The following is a 19473-nucleotide window of genomic DNA, read 5'->3' on the forward strand; positions in this document are numbered from 1 at the left end:
AACGGCTCACGCAGCGCGTAACACGCGACCAGAATGCGTGTACGGTCAGCGGACATTTTTGTTTCGGTGAATATAACGCAACATGATGCATTACAACCGGCCGGATATACCGGCTGACGGTTTTCTGTCCTGAATGAATAATCGCGCCGGTTAACGCGACACGTTCGCCCATCCTCGTTGGTATTTCCACGCTCGTGTCTCTCGTACCCTCGTGTAAGTTTCTCATTACCAGAAGAGATCCCATCTACGCCGTTATTTCTTGTCGCTGATGGGAAACTTGAATTGTTGCTGCTCGAAAACTATGCTTGATGATTGACAGAGAGGATAGGATAGGAGTTCTGGAATTCTTTGATTCATAGAGACATTGAGGTGCAAAGGGGAAACACATCGTCTGAAATGAAACTGAAAACAAGTAGGGGGTGTGGAGGACCTTTGCGTAAAAGTTTAATTGTGTCAAAGTTTAATCGTGTGTGAAAGTAGTATGTATCGAAGATGAAGTGTAGTAAGAAATAGCGAAGTAGTTTGCAACCACTTTGTTTTCTATTACCGCTACGCGATCTTCGCGGTAATTATGCCCTGTGATTAATCACGGAATTAGATAACAAAGTACGCCTCATATGTTTTGGAATCAACTGACCGTTGTGGCGTACGAACCCAGAGTGACAGGGGAATTAAATTAATGTCTGATCGCGCTAATTATTAATTCCGTTCAAACACGTTCGATTGGGCCCGCGTGTAATTCAATGTGATCAATACTTCAACGCATGTTACGCGATTTAATTGGAACGTGTTTATATTGCGCGTATGTCGTTATGGTTTCACGTTTTACAAAAGAATGCAAGTATTTTTTGGATATTATTCGCGATACCTTTTCACGAAACTCCACCTCGAGATTCCACGAGAGTGACGCCTGTATCTTTCGTTTTCATTTTCAAAAAGAGGCGAATAAGCGGGAGATAATGAACGCCCGCGCGTGCAGTATGGCGTAGAGTCAAGTCGCGACGCGTGAATCAACGATAATTAATTTCCGTAATTTCTCGACTAAGTACGTTCGCCGTGTGCACGGCCGCAATTTATGAACGGGCTGCACGAAATGTCATCGCGCACTGTGCCAGAAGGGGAGACCCGCCGCGTGCACGTTTCGATCTTCATTCTCCGCCATTAATACACACTCAGGCCCAGTAATTGCGTGGCAAACTTTCGACTTTCTGATCGTCTCTTAAACGGCGACAGCGTGTCCGCCAAATAACGCCTCGCACGGCCGTGCAACAGCTGTGACGATTTAAGGGAGCTACGCAGATTTTCGATGGCTTGAAAAATGCTTGCTGCTATTGGAATCTTTTTTTCTTGGTTGCTTCTTTAATTGGTGAACAAATAGTTTCAAAAGATACCTATCTTAGTATACAGAGAAACATTTACTTTACGCGTGTGTTGAATTTCAAGTAAAATCAACCATCAATCATTTACTATATGTTTTTAATTCTAATGATTTGTTATGTTTGTCCTTCTTCTTATGTTTTTCGTTACGATAGCCTGTAACCGTAGAATGAACGATCGATAATGCATCACGAAAATTGTATAAAAAATTTGAAATCGACATGAGTTATGCTTTTCGTTTAATTAATATGCACGGAACTCCAAAACTTGGCGCCCCCCCAGAGCAGACTATCCCCTTAATACTTTCTCCCTCTTTCCCTAGTCTCCAGCCTGTTCTTTTTTTCATCCCTCGCTATTCTTCCGCGTCTCTCTCACCCTCGTTCTTCTTTTCATTCGTTTCGTTTTCCAGCCTCTCCTTTGTCTTGCAGTTGTTTGTCTTTTCACCGTTCTCTGTTTTAACACTTTCCCTTCCTTTGTGTCGCTTGACTTTACCCCAACTCCCGTCTCTCTCCTCGTGTTTTATTTTCCTTCTTTTGTGTCTCCTCCATTTGTCCTCTTCTTTGATTCTCATTCCGTGAAATTTAACGCTAGCGTTCATTCGGCAAACGTTTACACTTTATCATCCTTCTTTTTTTTGGATTCGCCGGAATCCTATTGTCTGCTTTTCGCTTGCTTCCAACTTTCACTCTTCCCTGGCTCCTCTTTTTTCGACGTTATTCTCTTTCAGTGTCAAGGAATGTACCTGTACCGAGTGTAATTTTAATCCTGTCTTCCTCGTAATTTATATTTCAAATGTGACTGTATTTTACACTCTTTGTTACGAATTCATTGTACTCGTAGTCACTGTATTGTTGACATCTTCGAAGCAAGGGGGCAGACTCATTTGCCAATGTAATTAGCCTTAATGTTGTCTTAATAATTGTCAGAATTTATAACAAACGTATTGTTTAACAACAGAGTTATTCCAGAAAGAAGACGAACAAGTTTAACACATCTGTTAAATGGCACTATATCTTAGATATCCTCGAAGCAAGGGGCTTCCATTTGTCAATGCAATTAGTATCAATCTTACCCTAATAATTAGAGTATATTACATACTCTAAATTAGATCTAGTAGCAAACGTATTGTTAACAATTGCGTAACTTTAATTAATCAAATATTTTGCTTGGTTCCAGCCAAGTCCAAACTTCTACCACAACACTACAACGAAAATAACACTGTTCAATAAAATGTGAATGGAAGATATTGTAAATGATCCTGAGAGACTATCCAACCATGGAACGAGCTTATGAATAATCCAATCGATGTAACGTTATTGTCCGGCAGGGGGCCAAGAAGTTTTTTGATAAAATTCAAACTTCCACGATATAATGCATACTATTCCGGCCTCGGAGGGTTATTGGCTGCGGGAAATACGATACCGGTGCCAAATGGGCTTCGCGATAAAAATTCGTTTCCCCGTCTGGGGATGGGCGTCGCGCAGGAATCGTCGGAGACATGCTTACAAGCCAGGAGACGGGCCAACGTGAAACGCTTCCGCGCCCTTATCGACGGAATTACATCTCCCACCGTCGAGAGTGCGTCGACAATAAAACGAGTTAAACATTTTCTGAAAGACGTCTTAATAATTTACTTGGTCTTAGAATTCATTTAAATAAACAATAAATCGCGATAAACGAATACTACAAAATTCCAGTCACTGAAAATGAAACCTCGTACTAAAAGAAAATTTCAAAAAAAAATTGCCTACTCCTCCATTCCACAATTGAATACACCTAAACTAAACCTAGAAAAACATTACCTGTACATTCCAACTACCCCAAAACCTTTCATCCTACCACAGCATCCTCGACGCTCCATACCCCCAAAAATTCCCACGAGTCTTATCATTGAAAATACCGCGATTTCCCACAGCCTGAATATTTCTTTTTTCCTGTTTGTTGCCACCACCGCGACTCGCAGCCCCTCGATTGTCGCTGGCATTACCATCACGCGAGATCGTGCCACGCGCGACACTCGCAGCCTCAGCTGCGTCTGTGTGGCCCCCCTCGCGCGAGCCACGGGCCCGTGAGAAGCGCATCGGTGCTTTTGTTGTTTCAACGCACAATGCGCCGCGGCGTCTCGTTTCTCGTGGCAGAATGCCACGGGCAACCCCCTCGCGGGATCGACCATGTCCTGCTTCCGAGATGCGTTGGACGTGACTCGTCGAGGGGGGATCGCGTGGCTCCGGTTCAACGTGCTCTCTCGCTTGTCTGCTTTGGGTAGCCTCGATACACGCGAACCACGCATCTGAGTTTGGCAAGCTTTTTTTGTCGGCGAACCTTGCCGCACGCTGGCTGAGAATCTCCTTCTGGAATTTACTCGCGGGGCAAATGCGGCGTGGGAGGCTCTCGATGCTTTCTTTATTCTCGTCGCTGACTTCTTTATTCCGTCTAGTCCCGTATAACCAGATGCATGTGTTGATCATTGATATTATTTAATGTATAGGACGTTGTATAGTTGCGTTCAACTTGCCTTCATTTTATACAGATGTTTCTGACGGTAAGAAAAGATGTAAGATGAAATTTTTGAAGGCCATATTTTGTGATATTTTAATGTTGCCGATATTGTAGATCGAGAAACAAATTCAACCATGTATCATATGTTGGAACAGTATCCATTGAATAATGTTTTCCTTGAGGCATACTTAAAATCACAGATCAGATTTTTATGTCTATATATTATACGCAAAGAAAAGAACAAATTCAAGCGTATATTGTATGTTGAAAATGCGTTCATTTAAATTGAATGTGTCCCTTGTGCCATGCTCGAAGTCCTGGTCGATTCTCCCAGCCAGGTGCGTTTATTAGCGGATAACGCGAACGATGCTCCAACCATTTTTTTTCCTACCTTTGCATAGATTTATAGTTACGCGCGTGGAAGAGGGAAAGCGAAGAAATCGATTTCTCTAATCTTCCGCGGCAAGTGCTGCACTATGGGACCATAAATTGCTGCCAGCCGTTACATCGAGTTACATGCCGCCAGGCGTAAAATAAGGAGCCGATAAGCATTGTTAATGGACCGTTTCCAGGCATTCTTTTATTGCATGGAACGATGGAAGAAACGGAAGGACTGGAATTATGATTGTTACGGTTGCATGTACGACCGAGGATGCATTGGAAGTACAGTAAGACCTCGACTTGGACGCGATTCTAATTTATGGCGACGCCGGAGGAAACTCGCAATCAGGGCAGGCAATCCCATTCTGGATGGAAAAATATTCTGAGAGGAATCGCCGTTCTGGACTAAGTTTCTTCGATAGCATTGTTTCGTGACAATGGAAGCAACGCGAGACCGCTGGGTGACTGGAGAACAGTCAGAAAATTAATACGATCTTTCCTGATCCCTACAATACATTTAGTATGTCATCTTTCTTGCTTCCCATAATACATTTGGTATATTATTTTTCTTGTTTCTCACAATGTATTTGACGTATAATCTGTTATGCTTGTTACAGTATATTTGCTACGTGATCCTTCCTCCATGCAATACATTTGATGTACAATCTTTTTTGTTCCTTGCAATACATTTAGTATATTACTTCTTTCTCCATACGATGCATTTAGTGTACACAGTCTTTCTTGCTCCTTGCAATAGAATGCACAAACAGGAACCAAAATATGTATAAATACATAATCTAAGACACAGCCTCGTATCTACCAATCCCCTTAGCCGGAGGTCTCATTCTAACCCGATAAATGAGATACAAGCTAGACCATATTTCCCATTATTCAACCTGTATGAAGTATTCATAGCGGCACGATGCAAAACGCGTCGTTTCCTTTTACAGTAGCCGAGAAACGAAGATTTATCTGGAACAGCTTTCGGTGCAGTCGCCGACTATACTGCTCTCCCGTGAATATAATCCTTTAGCGATTCGAACGACCTCTTACGATTTAATGTTGCAGCTCTACCTTCCAATATCCGTTGTAATATATCCGCTGGGTGTCATTTTCGACGGCGAGATTTGTCGCTGGGGAAGAACCAATATGTACGAATTGTTATCGACCTCTTCCCCGCAGGTCGCACATTTCGCCCTGATACGTTTCCGAAGAATGAAAGAGAGCTTTTAATTGATTCAACATCTTGCTGAACATATCAGATTTTAGTTGAGGGCTTTTCTCTGTGAATTTTTATGCAGCTGTGTACTAAGAAGTCTTGGATAGCGAGCAAATATACCATTTTATGGATCTGGAGGACTTAGAGCTTACGTTGACTTAAGAATATAGAGAAAATGGTGCATGTTGAAGGTCTTGAATATTTAGGAAGTATAGCACATTTTGAAAGGCTCGAATGTTTAGATGAAACGATGATCTTGAGTAGTGAAAAATACCTAATACCTTGAACTTTGAATAATTAAACGACTTCGAAATTCTTGAAAGCCCCGACTACCTCAACAACATACTACAAATACACATTAACTATCCATCATCGAAACCTCTCCCCTGTAAAAAATCCCCACGATTGCAAAGTCCACGCCATCGATCCCTGCTGCTACAGGCGTTCCAACTCTTGTTTAAGCCACGAGGATCTCGCAGAAACCGTGCGAATGCTTCGTCATCGGACAAACACAGAGATCCGCGAAACGTTCGATTAACAAATCCCGCTGATCCACGCAACACGGTCGAATTGAACGGACGGAAACGTAACCGTGGAGGTGCAAACGTAACCAAGGCAGAATTTCCACGATCCATCGCGTTCGATCCTCGCGCCGGATGCAAGGACACGGGGCCGGGGGTGGAGGATTGTAATCTCGGCTACCTCGATACACCCTGATAATATATCCGCGGGGCTGGCCACCTCCTGGTCGCGATACGTTATTGGAAGAATGCCAATATCGATGATTTACCATGAAATCCGCTAGTTATTGCGTGGGAAACGCGGTCTCATTATTTATACGTTATATCGCGTCGATACTTTTCCAGCGAGGCGGCTGCACGGAAAATAAAGTGCTGTCTGCGGCTCGGTGAAATAAGCGATTTTCGCAAGCCCTAACCATGAAGAGCGAGAGGACGATAGAGAGCGGGGAAGCAAAGGAAGGAGAAATCGATGCTGGACAAGCGCCTCGAATTATTGCCGGATGTTTGGCAACCGCATCGATTTACAAGCCTGGGTTCTCTTTTCCTGGCCTGACGACCACGCGGAACACGCGGAAATGGGCGGGGAGTACATTTTTGTATGGTTTTTTTTTTTACCATTTTCTTTGGATCGGGATTAAATAAGGTATAGGGAGAAGAGAGGAAGATTTAAAGAAAGAAGAAGGAAAGAGGGGGGAAAATATAATAACATAAGGAATTGGTAAGGTTTGACAAGTACTGTTTTGCAATGTAATTCTAAAATTACTTTTTGATACAGTATGTTAAGGATTTATAGGGTCACTCACATCATTGGTCATATTTTGCCATCGAATTGCATCCATCGAGCTCAATTTTTTATGTGTTTCTTAGACCTTATTATAAGAAGGTTTAATATAAAATTTTATTTAAATCCAAAATCAACCTTGGACGAAGTTGATACATTGTACAAGAGAAGACCTTCCATTTGAATACCATGAAGACAAACATGATTTTCGAACAAATATGATTTGGTGGAGAATCACTGTCCCCTCAACGAAATCATTTTTGTTTGGAAGTACGTCTTCATGGTACACAAACGAGAGGGTTTCACTTGGAGATCAACGTATTTAAATTTCATAGTGGTCCTCTATTATTTAACTATAGTAACTTTGGCATTTCTAGTAATACAAACAAAGAATCATTCGGTAGTTAGAGACAACACCAGATATAATTATGTCGAAGAAACAAGCTCTTAATATTTACGTTAATTGTAGTAAATATTTTTAAAAATATATTACATTTTAAAAGTTTGGAATATTTGCAACATTTTATAAATATTGAATATTTTGAACTTATACTACATGTTGCGTGTCTAGGATATTATCGAAAAAATTTGAGCTTGAATTGAAGACCAACAAAGTGAGTAATCCCAGGAAGGAGTAGAATGGAACTGAATAGGAGAAACTGATAAACAGTGACAGGAAGGAATCAACCTTCTCGTTTTCGTAGAGCCCTGATTTGGAATCTTCTGGTGAGCGCGTTTCCTGAAATTTGATCGTTGCTGAAGGAAGACAGGTCGACAGTTGTTTCGCTTATATTACGCCTTAGGGTACCTGCTACAGAATTGATAGAGGATTGACGGGAGCTTGCGTCGAACCTGGATCAGTCGTCGACTGGTGTTTGATTTGGGTCCTCATTTTATGGATATTTACATACTGAAGGCAGATTCTGCGAAGATTCTGGGAAAAAACTTCCGCTTCTGACGTTAAACAATTCATTGAATAATCAAATATTTCATAAATTCTTAAAGGCACCTCTTACATCAGGACATCTAAACGTAGAACACTCTCTGATAACAGTATATCGGTGCACCTTTCGTCTTTGTACCATAACGCACCTCTATTATTGTTTTTCTTTTACATTATTTTTATCTTTGTACATTAACCCTTCACACTCCATTGACGCTGCTACGTTGACACACATAATCTGCACCACAATTGAGTTCAAGTTTGATTTACGATAGAATAACGCGAATTAATGAAATAATTAAATGAAAGTTAAATTAAAAGTTGAATTAATTTTCTTGTTCTGTTCACCACATATTTAATTCCACTTGTGTTTATATCCTTGGTTCAATAAATACCTACTACTATTATTAATATTACTGTCATTTGTCAATACCGAAATATTTCAACTGAAAACACAAATGAGAACAGCATGAAAACTTTCATCCTACTAGAAACTACTATCCTGAGCCTATCCTTATTTTACCTTGGTTAATTTCATTCAAGAAGATCGCACATTTGGCCACGTATTGACTGATTTTTGTAAACTGGCTAAAGTCAGTCATCGTTGGGCGGCGTCGAGCAAAAAAACGTCGAGAGGGCTCGAAATTGTTTGAAATTGATTGATTCCGTGCGCGCCATTATGCGCGATCGACGAACGAACGCGCACGCTTTTAATCCGACCCTCTCTCTCTCTCGCGATATGTATTCCATATATTTTTCCATACCAATGACTCCGAGTGTTTTCACTATATGACCGTGCCAGGATTTAATTAAATTGAAACCCATTGTGCAAATACTGTAGTCGAGACTGGGAAATTGAAAGAGTAATTGATCCACCAATGGAACCTGGAATGAATCGCGCCAGGATTTCTTTTTAGCCAAGTTTTACAAAATTGTCCACGCTCAGTGGTTATTTGACGCGAACATTTCTTTACTCTGTCATTTATACGGCACGAATAATTTTAATTAGATAGATTTCAGTTAGATGGTTGACAATCAATACGAAGTTGAAGCATGTTGATCTACAAGAGAAGGTTTTTCGTTTGAGTACCATGATGACGTACTTTCGAACAAACATGATTTGGTGGAGAATCATTGTCCGTTCAACTAAATCATTTTTGTTTAGAAGTACGTCTTGATGATACTCAAACGAAAGGATTTCACTTGGAGATCAACATATTTAAACTTCATAGTGGTTCTCTATCATTTAATTCTAGTAACTGGCATTTTTAGAAATACGAAAGGGAAATCATTCGGAGGCTACAGACAACACCAGATATAATCGAGTCGAAGATATTAGCTCTTAATATTTACATTTTCTTGATACGCTGAATGTATCTTTACTTTTTTAGTGCGTTAAAGTATTCTTTTCTTTTAATCTGTACTTTAAATCTGCGCAGTTTTAAGCATATTATTTTCGCACAGCACACATTATTATTCTACACTTCTTACCTGGCCAATTCTCTCTGAAGGTGATGGACTCTGGAACGTGCTCTTTCAGCTTCAGCCGTAGCCTCGCGTACCCGAGCTTCGGCCTCCATTCGTTGTCGTCGTTCGCGTTCCACATCTCGTTGCGTAGCTTCTCTCTGCAACAAACACACCAATTGTCTGGTTAGTTAAATATGCATTTAAATAACTGCTGGACTCGTGCGCAAATTCGTAATTGTTCGTTCAATTATCGAGCTCTCGAATCAGGCTCTCGTTCGAGTACCATGGAAGCATATATTCGAATAAAATTAATTTGGTCAAAAAACCAGTCGTTCTCAAGTAAATTATTCTTGTCTGAACGTATGCCTTCATGCTGCTCAAACGAGAGGGTTTTTCTTGGAGAACAACATACTCTAGTCTCACAGTGGTTCTCAGCCATTTAAGATATATTATTTGGCTTCATTTAGCATCTCACTGTTTAGTTTAAATTTTTAGTGGACTAACATGTCTTCCAAACTCTGTGTCATATTAATCTCTCGTATTAATATTTCTCATACGTCTCGAATTCAATTCAGTTCAATCGGACTAGTTCACCCCTGCGTAATCGTGAAACGTCCCAGTGCCCTCCATACCCACACCCAGGAGCTCGTGCTCGCCATTTCGTCTTATTCAGATGCAAATTTCTAGCTTTTCAAGGATCATTGATCTTCCCTCGATGCACCCAGCACATCTTCCTTTTCGCAGATGTTCATCGAGTTATGCGAATTCGCTTCCTCCCCGTCGACGCGATAATTTCCAACGCTCTTTTCATTCCTTGAACTTCCACGGGAGTCCGTCGAACTTTATCGAGACATTGTCGACGCTTTTCAGCTCGGGCGAGCATGAGCTTCCAGTTTTATTGCCGCGGGGGGACGTCCGACGGGACGCGAAATGAATCGTAAAAAAAAAGAGGAGCTTAACGAGCAAATAAAACTTCGCTCAGGACTCTTCCGGGCAAATACATACGTGCTATTTACGATTCTCTTCCTGTCAGGAAAACGCTGCGATCTGCAACGATAACGGGGGCCCTCCCGTGGCTCTGGCTTCCGGTTACGTTACATCCGTCCAGGATTCGTTCTAAAAAGCGCCATTGCGAATTCCACGTCGACTGGGAACGAGATTTTTTACGGAGTCGAATCGGAGAGAATGGGCGAAGGCCATTTAAACATTTATTACACTGCAAAGTGTTTAAGCTTTATTTTTAGGCGTCGGTGCTGTTGAAGCTGTTGCTCAATACAAATTGTAATTAATACAATGCTGAATTCATGAATTTATCGAATGTAGTTTAGGTGTTGCTGAACGTTATTTAACAAAAATTGTAATTAATACGCTATATATAAATATATAAATTTATAGAATTTAGTCTACTCTGTTTTTACATCGTTAGTGATACCTTGATGATTCAACTTTTAGGTCCTTTTATTTTTATTTCGAAATTGCAGCTTACTGGATATTTTTCATTTTTAAAGTTTCGTTACTGTTTCAGTGTGCCTATTAAAAAATTTGGTTACCACCGACGTAAATTGTATACGATTCATCTCCGTGCATGTATAATTCACCGACTCTCCCACGCCGATTCAATGTAGAATCCGATACGCTCTCATATTGATACCACGGTCGGATTAATCTCGCCTTTTTCCGCGTTGGAACAAAAATAAATTGGTTCACGGAGAATTATTCGACGCAATTTTTATCGTATACCTTAATACTCGTTCGTGTAACGATTTTATTTCTATTTTTGAAAGCCGATGGAAAAACTGATTGAGTTTGAAAACGTGGCCCCAAACGCCTGTGTCTGACAGTGTCACGTGTTCCCACTGTTCGACGGGACGTCCTGTCGATGCAAAATGACGCGCTCCAAAATTACTGAAGTCTTCCACGAAGCTCGTTTCATTATGTAATTAAAGACTTTAGGAAATGGGACTTCAAACTTGAATTGTTCATAGAAAATTTGTGAAATCGTTATTGATATTTTTAGTGTAGTTACTTCGAAATTTATTGAAAAGGGAGTAGAGCCATTTAAAATTATTGTAGAGGGAATACAAATATTGGAAAGTATTGGTGATTCTCCCAAGCATTGAATTTATATGCTTGTTTACAAATTTGTTACACTTTGAAGCTACACAAATGACTGAATGTATTTGTAGAAAGATTGAAAAAGTTGAAGTTTAGTATTAAATTTTTAAAATATATAAAAATAAAAGAACAATTTTTCAAAACCCTTGGAGACTTTAATGCTCCTCATTAGTCTGCTCAAATCCAACTCTGTTTATGACTACCTAAAGCTAGTAAAAATACATAAATTTCATTTTACAATTTCCTCGATCCCCCTCTAAGGATTCAATGTCCAAGGAAACTTTATATATCGGTTCCCTCTTCGAGGAGCCAGGGAATTAACCGCTGTTCAAGGTCGTTGCAATCGAGAGGCGCTCTATTAAAGAGAGCCAGGTGAAAGGCGTTTAGGTGAGGGTCTGGACGAAAGATATCGCGGAATACAATCTGGTAAAAGCCGACTGACCACCGCGCGGAGGGCTTAAGGGATGGTCCTCACGGATTTATGGAGCCTTAAATCCCGACGAACGTTCTCCACCACCCCGGCCCGCCATTCTTCTTTTCTAGGGGAGTTGCTACTCCCTGTCGGAGCTGTAATGCGATCTTCTTGTCCTTCTTTGCGAGTTGCGAGTCGACGAAACGTCGGGCGAAGGAGGATTGCTGTGGAAGCCTGTTCGAGGGTCGAGGAAGTTGTCGCGTTTGACTTTGGAACTTTCGCTTTCTAGACGAGGATTTGAATGGATGCGGATGCGTGGAAGGTTAAAAGGAATTCCTCCGCACTTTTCCGCAGCTTGCCTTCCGCGAAGACCTTCAATTACTTTTATGGACGTCCAAAGAGCTTCTCCGAATAAAGAAATATTTAGAAATCAAATATATTACACGCTTGTCTAATAATTCTTCTATTCAGAGAGCTATCGAGTTAGTTTGTAGTAGGGTTTTCGATTTATCATGTTGTTATTTCGATTTTTAAATATTGGCAATATCTAGACTGCGGATCTTTATGCATTTATAGGAAATTTGAATGTACAAGAAACTACAAAATGCAAAACAATATGCAAGAATATAAAAAAGATTGAAAGTAAAGTTCATGTTAGAATATGTGCAGAATAAAATAAATTCCTATTTAGGTTCAATTTTTGTAGGCACGTTCGCGAAGATTTTATTTTGCATAAAGATCCGCGATCTAGTAATATCACATAACATGTGTATTCATAGGCTTGAGTCATCTCTAAATCTCCAAATTATTACAAATAAAAAACAAGAAGTTTCAACTTTCAGCTTTAAATATATGAAAAAGTACTCTACCTATTTTCCCTTATCAAAAATAGTATTCGCTTACAGTGGATTATCAATAAAGTTCTTCTCAAACTTCAAAAATTCCAAAGAAAATCCTTCTGTTCAATCTATTATTGAAAGCAGTTCATAGAATTATACTACCCTCTATATTTCTTATTTTTCTATCGGATGATATCGCAAGCCTTTGATTGTATTTGAATTTTATTCTCCGCCAAAATACATAGGAATGAATCGTAACATCGAGCCCGTCTTTCGACTAAAAGATTGCTTTTGTTTGAAACTCTGTCCCCGAACGAGATAACGTTAAAGTTTCACTTACGTGCGAAGGGAAAAAGATAAAGTTAAAGCCGGAAGAATTGAATTCCTCGCCAACGGGACGTCCCTCTCTTGCTTTTCATTTTCTTTTATTCCCTTCGATTCGAAACCCGCGCGCTAGACTCTTTCTATTATTTAATCATTCGAGTCAAGTGATTCCACTTATGTCCATCCTCTCTAGCACTCATCAACATCACTCCGCGGATTTCAATCATCGAACGTTCTAATTCACTTCAACGATCAATCCGATCTCTTTCATTCGCTTTCACTCGCAGGATGCCTCACGCGGTTAAGTTGTTTTCACTAGTGATTCCATTATTTTCACCCCTTTCGCTACCACCTCTTGGAATTACGCGCAGACCACTCTCGTTATTGAATATTCATGCAAAAATTATGGCTCTTTTATTTGCTATCATCCGCCAGAAGAGACCTTTCAATTTAGTTAATGTTGTAATTAAATATTATACTTGGAGAAGCTTTCTTTCCAATGTATCGACTAACTTTTAGGCTGAGTTAAGTAGTATCTTTGAGGTATGCTAATCCCTGAATTTTTAACATAACTAAATTTACGAGAGCTTTTTATAAGTAAATTTTGATTATTTTAATAACGTATTCCAACACAATTTACGTCTGATTAAACGACAAAATCCGAAAGGGCCGTTGGGAAAACATTTTAGTACAGCTATTTACAATTAATTAACAATCTACATATTTATAAAGGAATAATAATTCAATTACTCGCAAAAAATAATTCCGAAACGTGTGTTTAATACGAAACTGCGTCTCGTTTAATACGATGATTTCGAATCGAGCGTTTGTTTAATAAATTTGAACGAAAACACATCACTTGGCGTTGCAAATTCTATAATTTTCGTTTATTTTACGCGTTTAATCGCGCACAATACCAAACGCGCGAAACGGTTAAAAGCAAAGAGAAGATTCCGCGAATAAATAATATCGTTGCGAGCGTACAACTGTCGGCGCCGATAATAATCGGTTTCGAATGAATAATTCCACGTTGTATTTTCTCAGTCGTCGAACCGTCGAAACAAAGAAACAAAAACAAAATTCGATAGTTCGGTAGTCGTGTTAAGCCACCCGAGAGGGGAGGCTTAACATATTCTAAAACGGACAGCATCGCTTACACAACCAGCGTGTAGGGGGGCTCACGTCGATCGATGGTCGCACGTGAGTTTCATCCGTGACACGTGCATCGTGTGAAAAATTTACGCTCGTAACAAGATTCAACGGTGAACCCATCTCGAAAGGATTCGCTCGTCGATTGTCGCAAATCTTCCCAAAGCGTTTCGACGGCCTTTGTTCTTATCTCTTCATTTTCAACCTCCTATTATTCTGAATTTTGTTAATGTTGAAGGAGAGGAGAAGAGAGGAATTGAAAGGAGAGGCAATTTTGTGGTGACGTTTGTGAGACTTAAAGTGTGTAATTTTAAAGAAAATTTTAAGTTTTATTGGTGCACTTCGTTAATTTAATTTGGGAAAATTCTTTGTAGGAATTTTTTTATAGGAATCCTGAAATATTTGAACATTTGTTTCTTAAGATACAGGACTGGATATTTGTTGAAAAGTTTTGAGAATTTTTAAAGTAAAATTATTAACGTTAATTTCAAAATTGAAGAATATATCAGAAGTTTCCTCTTTGAGTATGAAAATTGAGGTATCCACGAGGTTCACTATTAATTATCAGTTTTCCTAAATTGTTTTATATTCATAGTCTACCAAATTTCAATATCTACCTATTTATACCTCAGAAATCACCACGAAAACAACTCATAGATTTGAAACTGATTTACTAAATAAGTTCAGAAAATCTTTTGTCGCTCTCTATGATCTTCCCAAGAATTTCACAAACCAAACAATCAAAAATTGCATCAATTTCAGCTAGCAATTAATTCCAAAAACACCCTATAATTCATCCACTCACTAATTTCTACCTTCGTCAAAAGAAAAAAAATTCTGCACTCCCAAAGGTAGCTTCCACAGTCGCACCTGGTGCATTTCCCGTTCAGACCGTCCTTTCACCTTCTCCTATTAATATTCCTGGGTTTTTTTTTCGGGCGGGCAGTGCACCGTGGTGCCCCGAGGCCCTAAGGATGACTTAGTGGCACGCGTGCGTATCATTCGAAGCACGTGCGCGGCGAGGAAGCTGCAAGAAGGCCTCTGTACGTCGGCCAATCGACGTCATCGAGTTAGCAGAAGGGGAGAATCAGAGGGGTTGCGTGATCGAGCAACAAATAATTAATGAACAACTGCGAGCGATATCGTCCGCGAGCCGTTACTCCCCCGCGTTTTGGACCATCGCGGAGCAGCGTCTCAATAATTCACCATCGACGAATTCCTTGCCCTCGAACGGATTTCCAGCGGTTCCATGTGCTTCGGTGGCATCCGGAAAGGGAAAGGAGAAGCTGGAAAGGCAGGTGAACGCGCTCCTTGGATCCACGGGATTGATAGCTGGGTCACGTGCCGCTGATCCTCGCCACTCGTCGCTGACTAGGAGTCGCGATAAATCTTGCAGGCTTCGCACCTTCCAGAATCGCAGGGGTGGTGCGAAGGGACCGTGAATGTGTTAGTCATTCGTCCTTTAGTCGCTTTATTACGAGCCTTCTCAGTGGCAATTAGCCACCCCTTGCGATATTACGTAACCAGCATTCGACGATTAGAGCGCGGAATGTTGGGTGAGAGAATATTTTTGGAGCGCTTTGGTATTTATCGTTATTTAGGGGTTGGTTTGATAGAATGGAGCGGGCTTCGATTTTTGTGAGAAAGGATTCTTTTTGTGAATCTGTATAGGGATGGAAATGTTTATTGTTATCGATGATTTGCGGTAGGGGTGTTGCATGTCTTGTTTCCGTGATGAAATGTTTAGAATTTAATGATAATTTAAGATTGAGTGAACATTTTGGATGTAGGTATCAATAGGCTTTTTGCTAGGACAACCAAAATTTTGTTATCTATTATTGAGATAACATTTAATGCTCATCGTTATATGAATTATGATATATTATATAAATATTAATCGAAACCCGATTCCAATAGACAAGATTAGAAGAATCTAACAATAAAGATTTATTTTACGTATTTAGGTTTCTTTAGAAATCTATCCTTCTTAGGTGAAATGCTCTGTTCGAGAAAATTATGTAGCCTGTTCTGACGCCACTACATTGTGTAAACTTAGCGAAATGTTGAAAGTAGTAACCTAAGGAGGACAGTATATAGCTCGATATCTAGGCTACCACGAGTTGCATATCGACCAATTTATCAATCATACAGCTATGAGAACTAAGAACTGTCGACAATTTAATAAATGTTACCAGGACTGTACTCGTTTCTCTATTTTAATCAAATTAAAAGTTGTAGCAAAAGCACTGCTGGCGATTGAGTAATTTTAACAAGATGTCCAACATACATGGATCCAACTTATTTGCTTTGTAATAATTAAAAATAAGTGTAAAAATATTCAGGACCTACTACTAACGGATAAAATTGATCTATTTTTACAAGAATGTAACCTAAATTAAATCTGCACCGTGAAATTTTAATAATCTACACAAATAAGATCCTCAAAAATTATACTAATCCTACCTAACCCTTTAAAACATATCTGTCACGTTCCTAAACAAAGTATCATTCCTCAATTTCCCTCTACACTCTTCCTCATTCGGTTACACCACTGGACCGTGGTAAAAAAGCAGAGAATAGAAGAATGCCGTCACCAGAATTAGAAATCACGTTAAAACTGGCAACAAACACTGGCCAGCGAAGGGTAGCCACGACAAACGATTAGAATCGCGGGGAAGGGAACCGTGCAAACAGTATAATTAGCGCCTCTCAACCTGGACACCACCGATGCAACACGAGCCTTGTGTACTTTTCCGTTCCACGAATCGATCTTGCCATAGTTGTTTGCCAATGGTCGCTCGGATCCAACCGAGCTTGCCTATCCGTGCGAAAATTCGCAACGCAGCTGCGATAACAGCGAGTCGATCCTCGATTAGCGTCGAGTGTGACCCTCACGGTGTTTTCCAAGCCTCCGCCGCTTCTGGGTACGATTAGGCTTGGCTCGTTATGCGAATACGAATAGTGTCGGGTCGTTGCACGCATTAATATCTTACCTGTTCGTCCCGGCGGTTGCCGGTCGCCTTTCTCTTCTGGTTTTGCGGTCCATTTTCTTTTCGATCGTCTTATTGTCACGGCGTGTAATCGTTTAGTTCTGACAAGCAGTTCTGCCTGTTGTTAAAACTCGTTATTAATTATTCGATTTGTAAATGTCGGACGTGACGATTGTCACGTTTTTGCTGTTTTAATAGAGAGTATTCCGATCGAATTTTATTTCTGTTCATTTTCTTATGATTGCTTTCTTTTCACCAGAGACTAGTTATGCTTCTATCAAAAATATTTATTAAAAATTGTAGTCATATTCGATATACTTTTTAGAATTAAAGCAATGCTTATTGGCATTTTAATTTTCCCTCAAAAATAATATCAAGCCTCTCTAATTAAATTCTATTCCTATTAATATTCCTATCAACAATAATTTTATACTCAGAGACCAGTTATGCTTCCACGAACATCTACGAAAAATTGTCAACCATATTGCCTCACCACTCTCCTAGATATACAAAGTGAAATAAAAGCGTCCCTCGTTGAAAAAGGAGAAAATAAAACGATTCGCTCTTCCATGGTCGTTCTAGCAAAGTCGTTGCATTCTTCGCGTACCACCGTCAACGATCCTCGAACGTTTCTTCTGGCGATACCGGAAACGCCATCGCGCAACCATTCACAGCGCATACCAAAGAAATTGGTGCGCCATCGAACGATTTTCTCGAGCACAACCAGAGCGTCGATTTCCTCATGGTTTTGCTCGATTAAGGTGTAACATCGTCTCACGAAACAACATCCACGTTATCATACTTAATACGCGGTTCTGTGTAACGACGCGCATTTTCGCCGAAGCGTGGCCTTTATCAGCCTCATTCGGGACGATAAGTCCTCGCGAAAGTGGCCTTAAATAATACCACGGCGACGCTGATCGTCGCGGCGCACGAAACTTCAGGGATTCTTGGTAAAATGTCGCTGCTTTCATTTTTCAGATAAACGAGAATATCTAGAATTATCGCGAACAGGGATGGACAAAAGTTTAGTCGAATAATGAACGATGAATAAGGAAATCTCTCATCGAACTTCTCATCGACTTTATCATAAAGAGACGAAAAACTGTTTATCATTTATTTGCAGCGGTTTAAGTTAAGTTACTTAGGAATTAATTTCTACACTTGGTACTGAACCCTTTGCGATCCTATGTCGGGTGAGGCTCGACAAAAATGTACTGGAATCAGAAAATTTGGAGTGCAAAGGGTTAAAAGTGAGTCGAATTCAAGAATCACAACGTCAAAATTAAATCCATGGTTGCCTCCAAGACTGCAAAGTCTACCACTATTCGACATTTCAATGTTCACTTTACTTTAGCTAATAACAAAGGGATTAATTAAACAGGGGCGCCTATGTGTATCGGAGATGTTGAAACAAATGAAACCACGATGTGGGCCACGAATAAAGGTAAGCTTGAGAAACACTGCTCCATAGAAATGTAGCACAACAAAGACAAAACCTATGCCAGCCAATAATATAACGCTCCTTTCAACGGTATTTCGATTTCTGCTCGGTTTTCATTACGGCTCGACAATGGAGGCCGGAGGAAACGAGCGCATCGACGCGAATCGACGAAGTGTGTTCGAGATGCACGGGGCACGATCCAGATCATCAAAGTAAACTCCGAGTTTTACGGACGCGAGGCGTATGAATGCTTCATTCATCGGCGCGGAAAGCGCGTGGTGAATGGGTGTCTCTCACGAGCGCAGATATCTACGCGTTGATACCTGCGGGAGAGCTTAAATGGCCCATGAATTTTCTCGTTACCTTTTTTCACCCTTTCCTTCCGTTCCCTGTCTGTATCGCCTCAGATCGGCGCCTTCGCGTTTTAAACGTCTTCTGAATTGAAAGTCAGCTTGGCCAAGCGTTTGGATTATTCCGAGGCTATGAGTAATTTATCGAAGGGCTCGTTTAAAATTTATTCCATATCGAGAAGTCAATTGGAATTTATGATGGAGATTTCTACGCTTTGTAATTGGGTTTTTAATATTTTGCATCTTTAACTTTCCTTCTTCTTGTTTTTTGTTTTTATATTGCTTTTTGATACGGCGCTATTTTATTTAATTTTATGTATTGTGATATTTTATATTATTTTACATTTAGTTATATTATGTGCATATATTTACGTTTATATATTATGGTATTTTATAATATAGAATTTCTAGAACGTTTACCTTGAAGAGGACCACGTACAATTGGTCTGAACGTGGAAGTGCATGTAACATGCAATTAAAAAAGTTAATTAATTAAGAAATCCGTAATGAAGCGAAACAACATTTACTAAAAACGTATGAATACATTATTTCACAAGTCCAAGTATCCGAAGCTGAATAATTAACGTGATTGTAACTCTATGTAGCTTGAATTTGTACTGCTCTTCTAAATCGTGTACCTCAAAGAGATAAAACCAAACAAC

At 40.0% G+C, this 19473-nt stretch overlaps 1 protein-coding gene across 14 annotated transcripts in view; it reads right to left on the reverse strand.

Moving 5' to 3' along the window:
• Positions 1 to 19473, reverse strand: part of LOC128872498 (uncharacterized) — a 384301-nt gene that overhangs the window by 37634 nt on the left and 327194 nt on the right. For all 14 annotated transcript variants that reach the window (XR_008456204.1, XM_054115260.1, XM_054115258.1 and 11 more), the window contains exon 6: positions 9213 to 9346. Coding sequence is in view for 13 of the 14 variants with exons in the window: in XM_054115260.1 (XP_053971235.1) it covers positions 9213 to 9346 (134 nt within the window). In the remaining variant the exon portion in view is untranslated. The remainder of the gene's footprint in view (positions 1 to 9212; positions 9347 to 19473) is intronic.

This window comes from Hylaeus volcanicus, chromosome 2, assembly GCF_026283585.1.
Source record: "Hylaeus volcanicus isolate JK05 chromosome 2, UHH_iyHylVolc1.0_haploid, whole genome shotgun sequence".
NCBI lineage: Eukaryota > Metazoa > Arthropoda > Insecta > Hymenoptera > Colletidae > Hylaeus > Hylaeus volcanicus.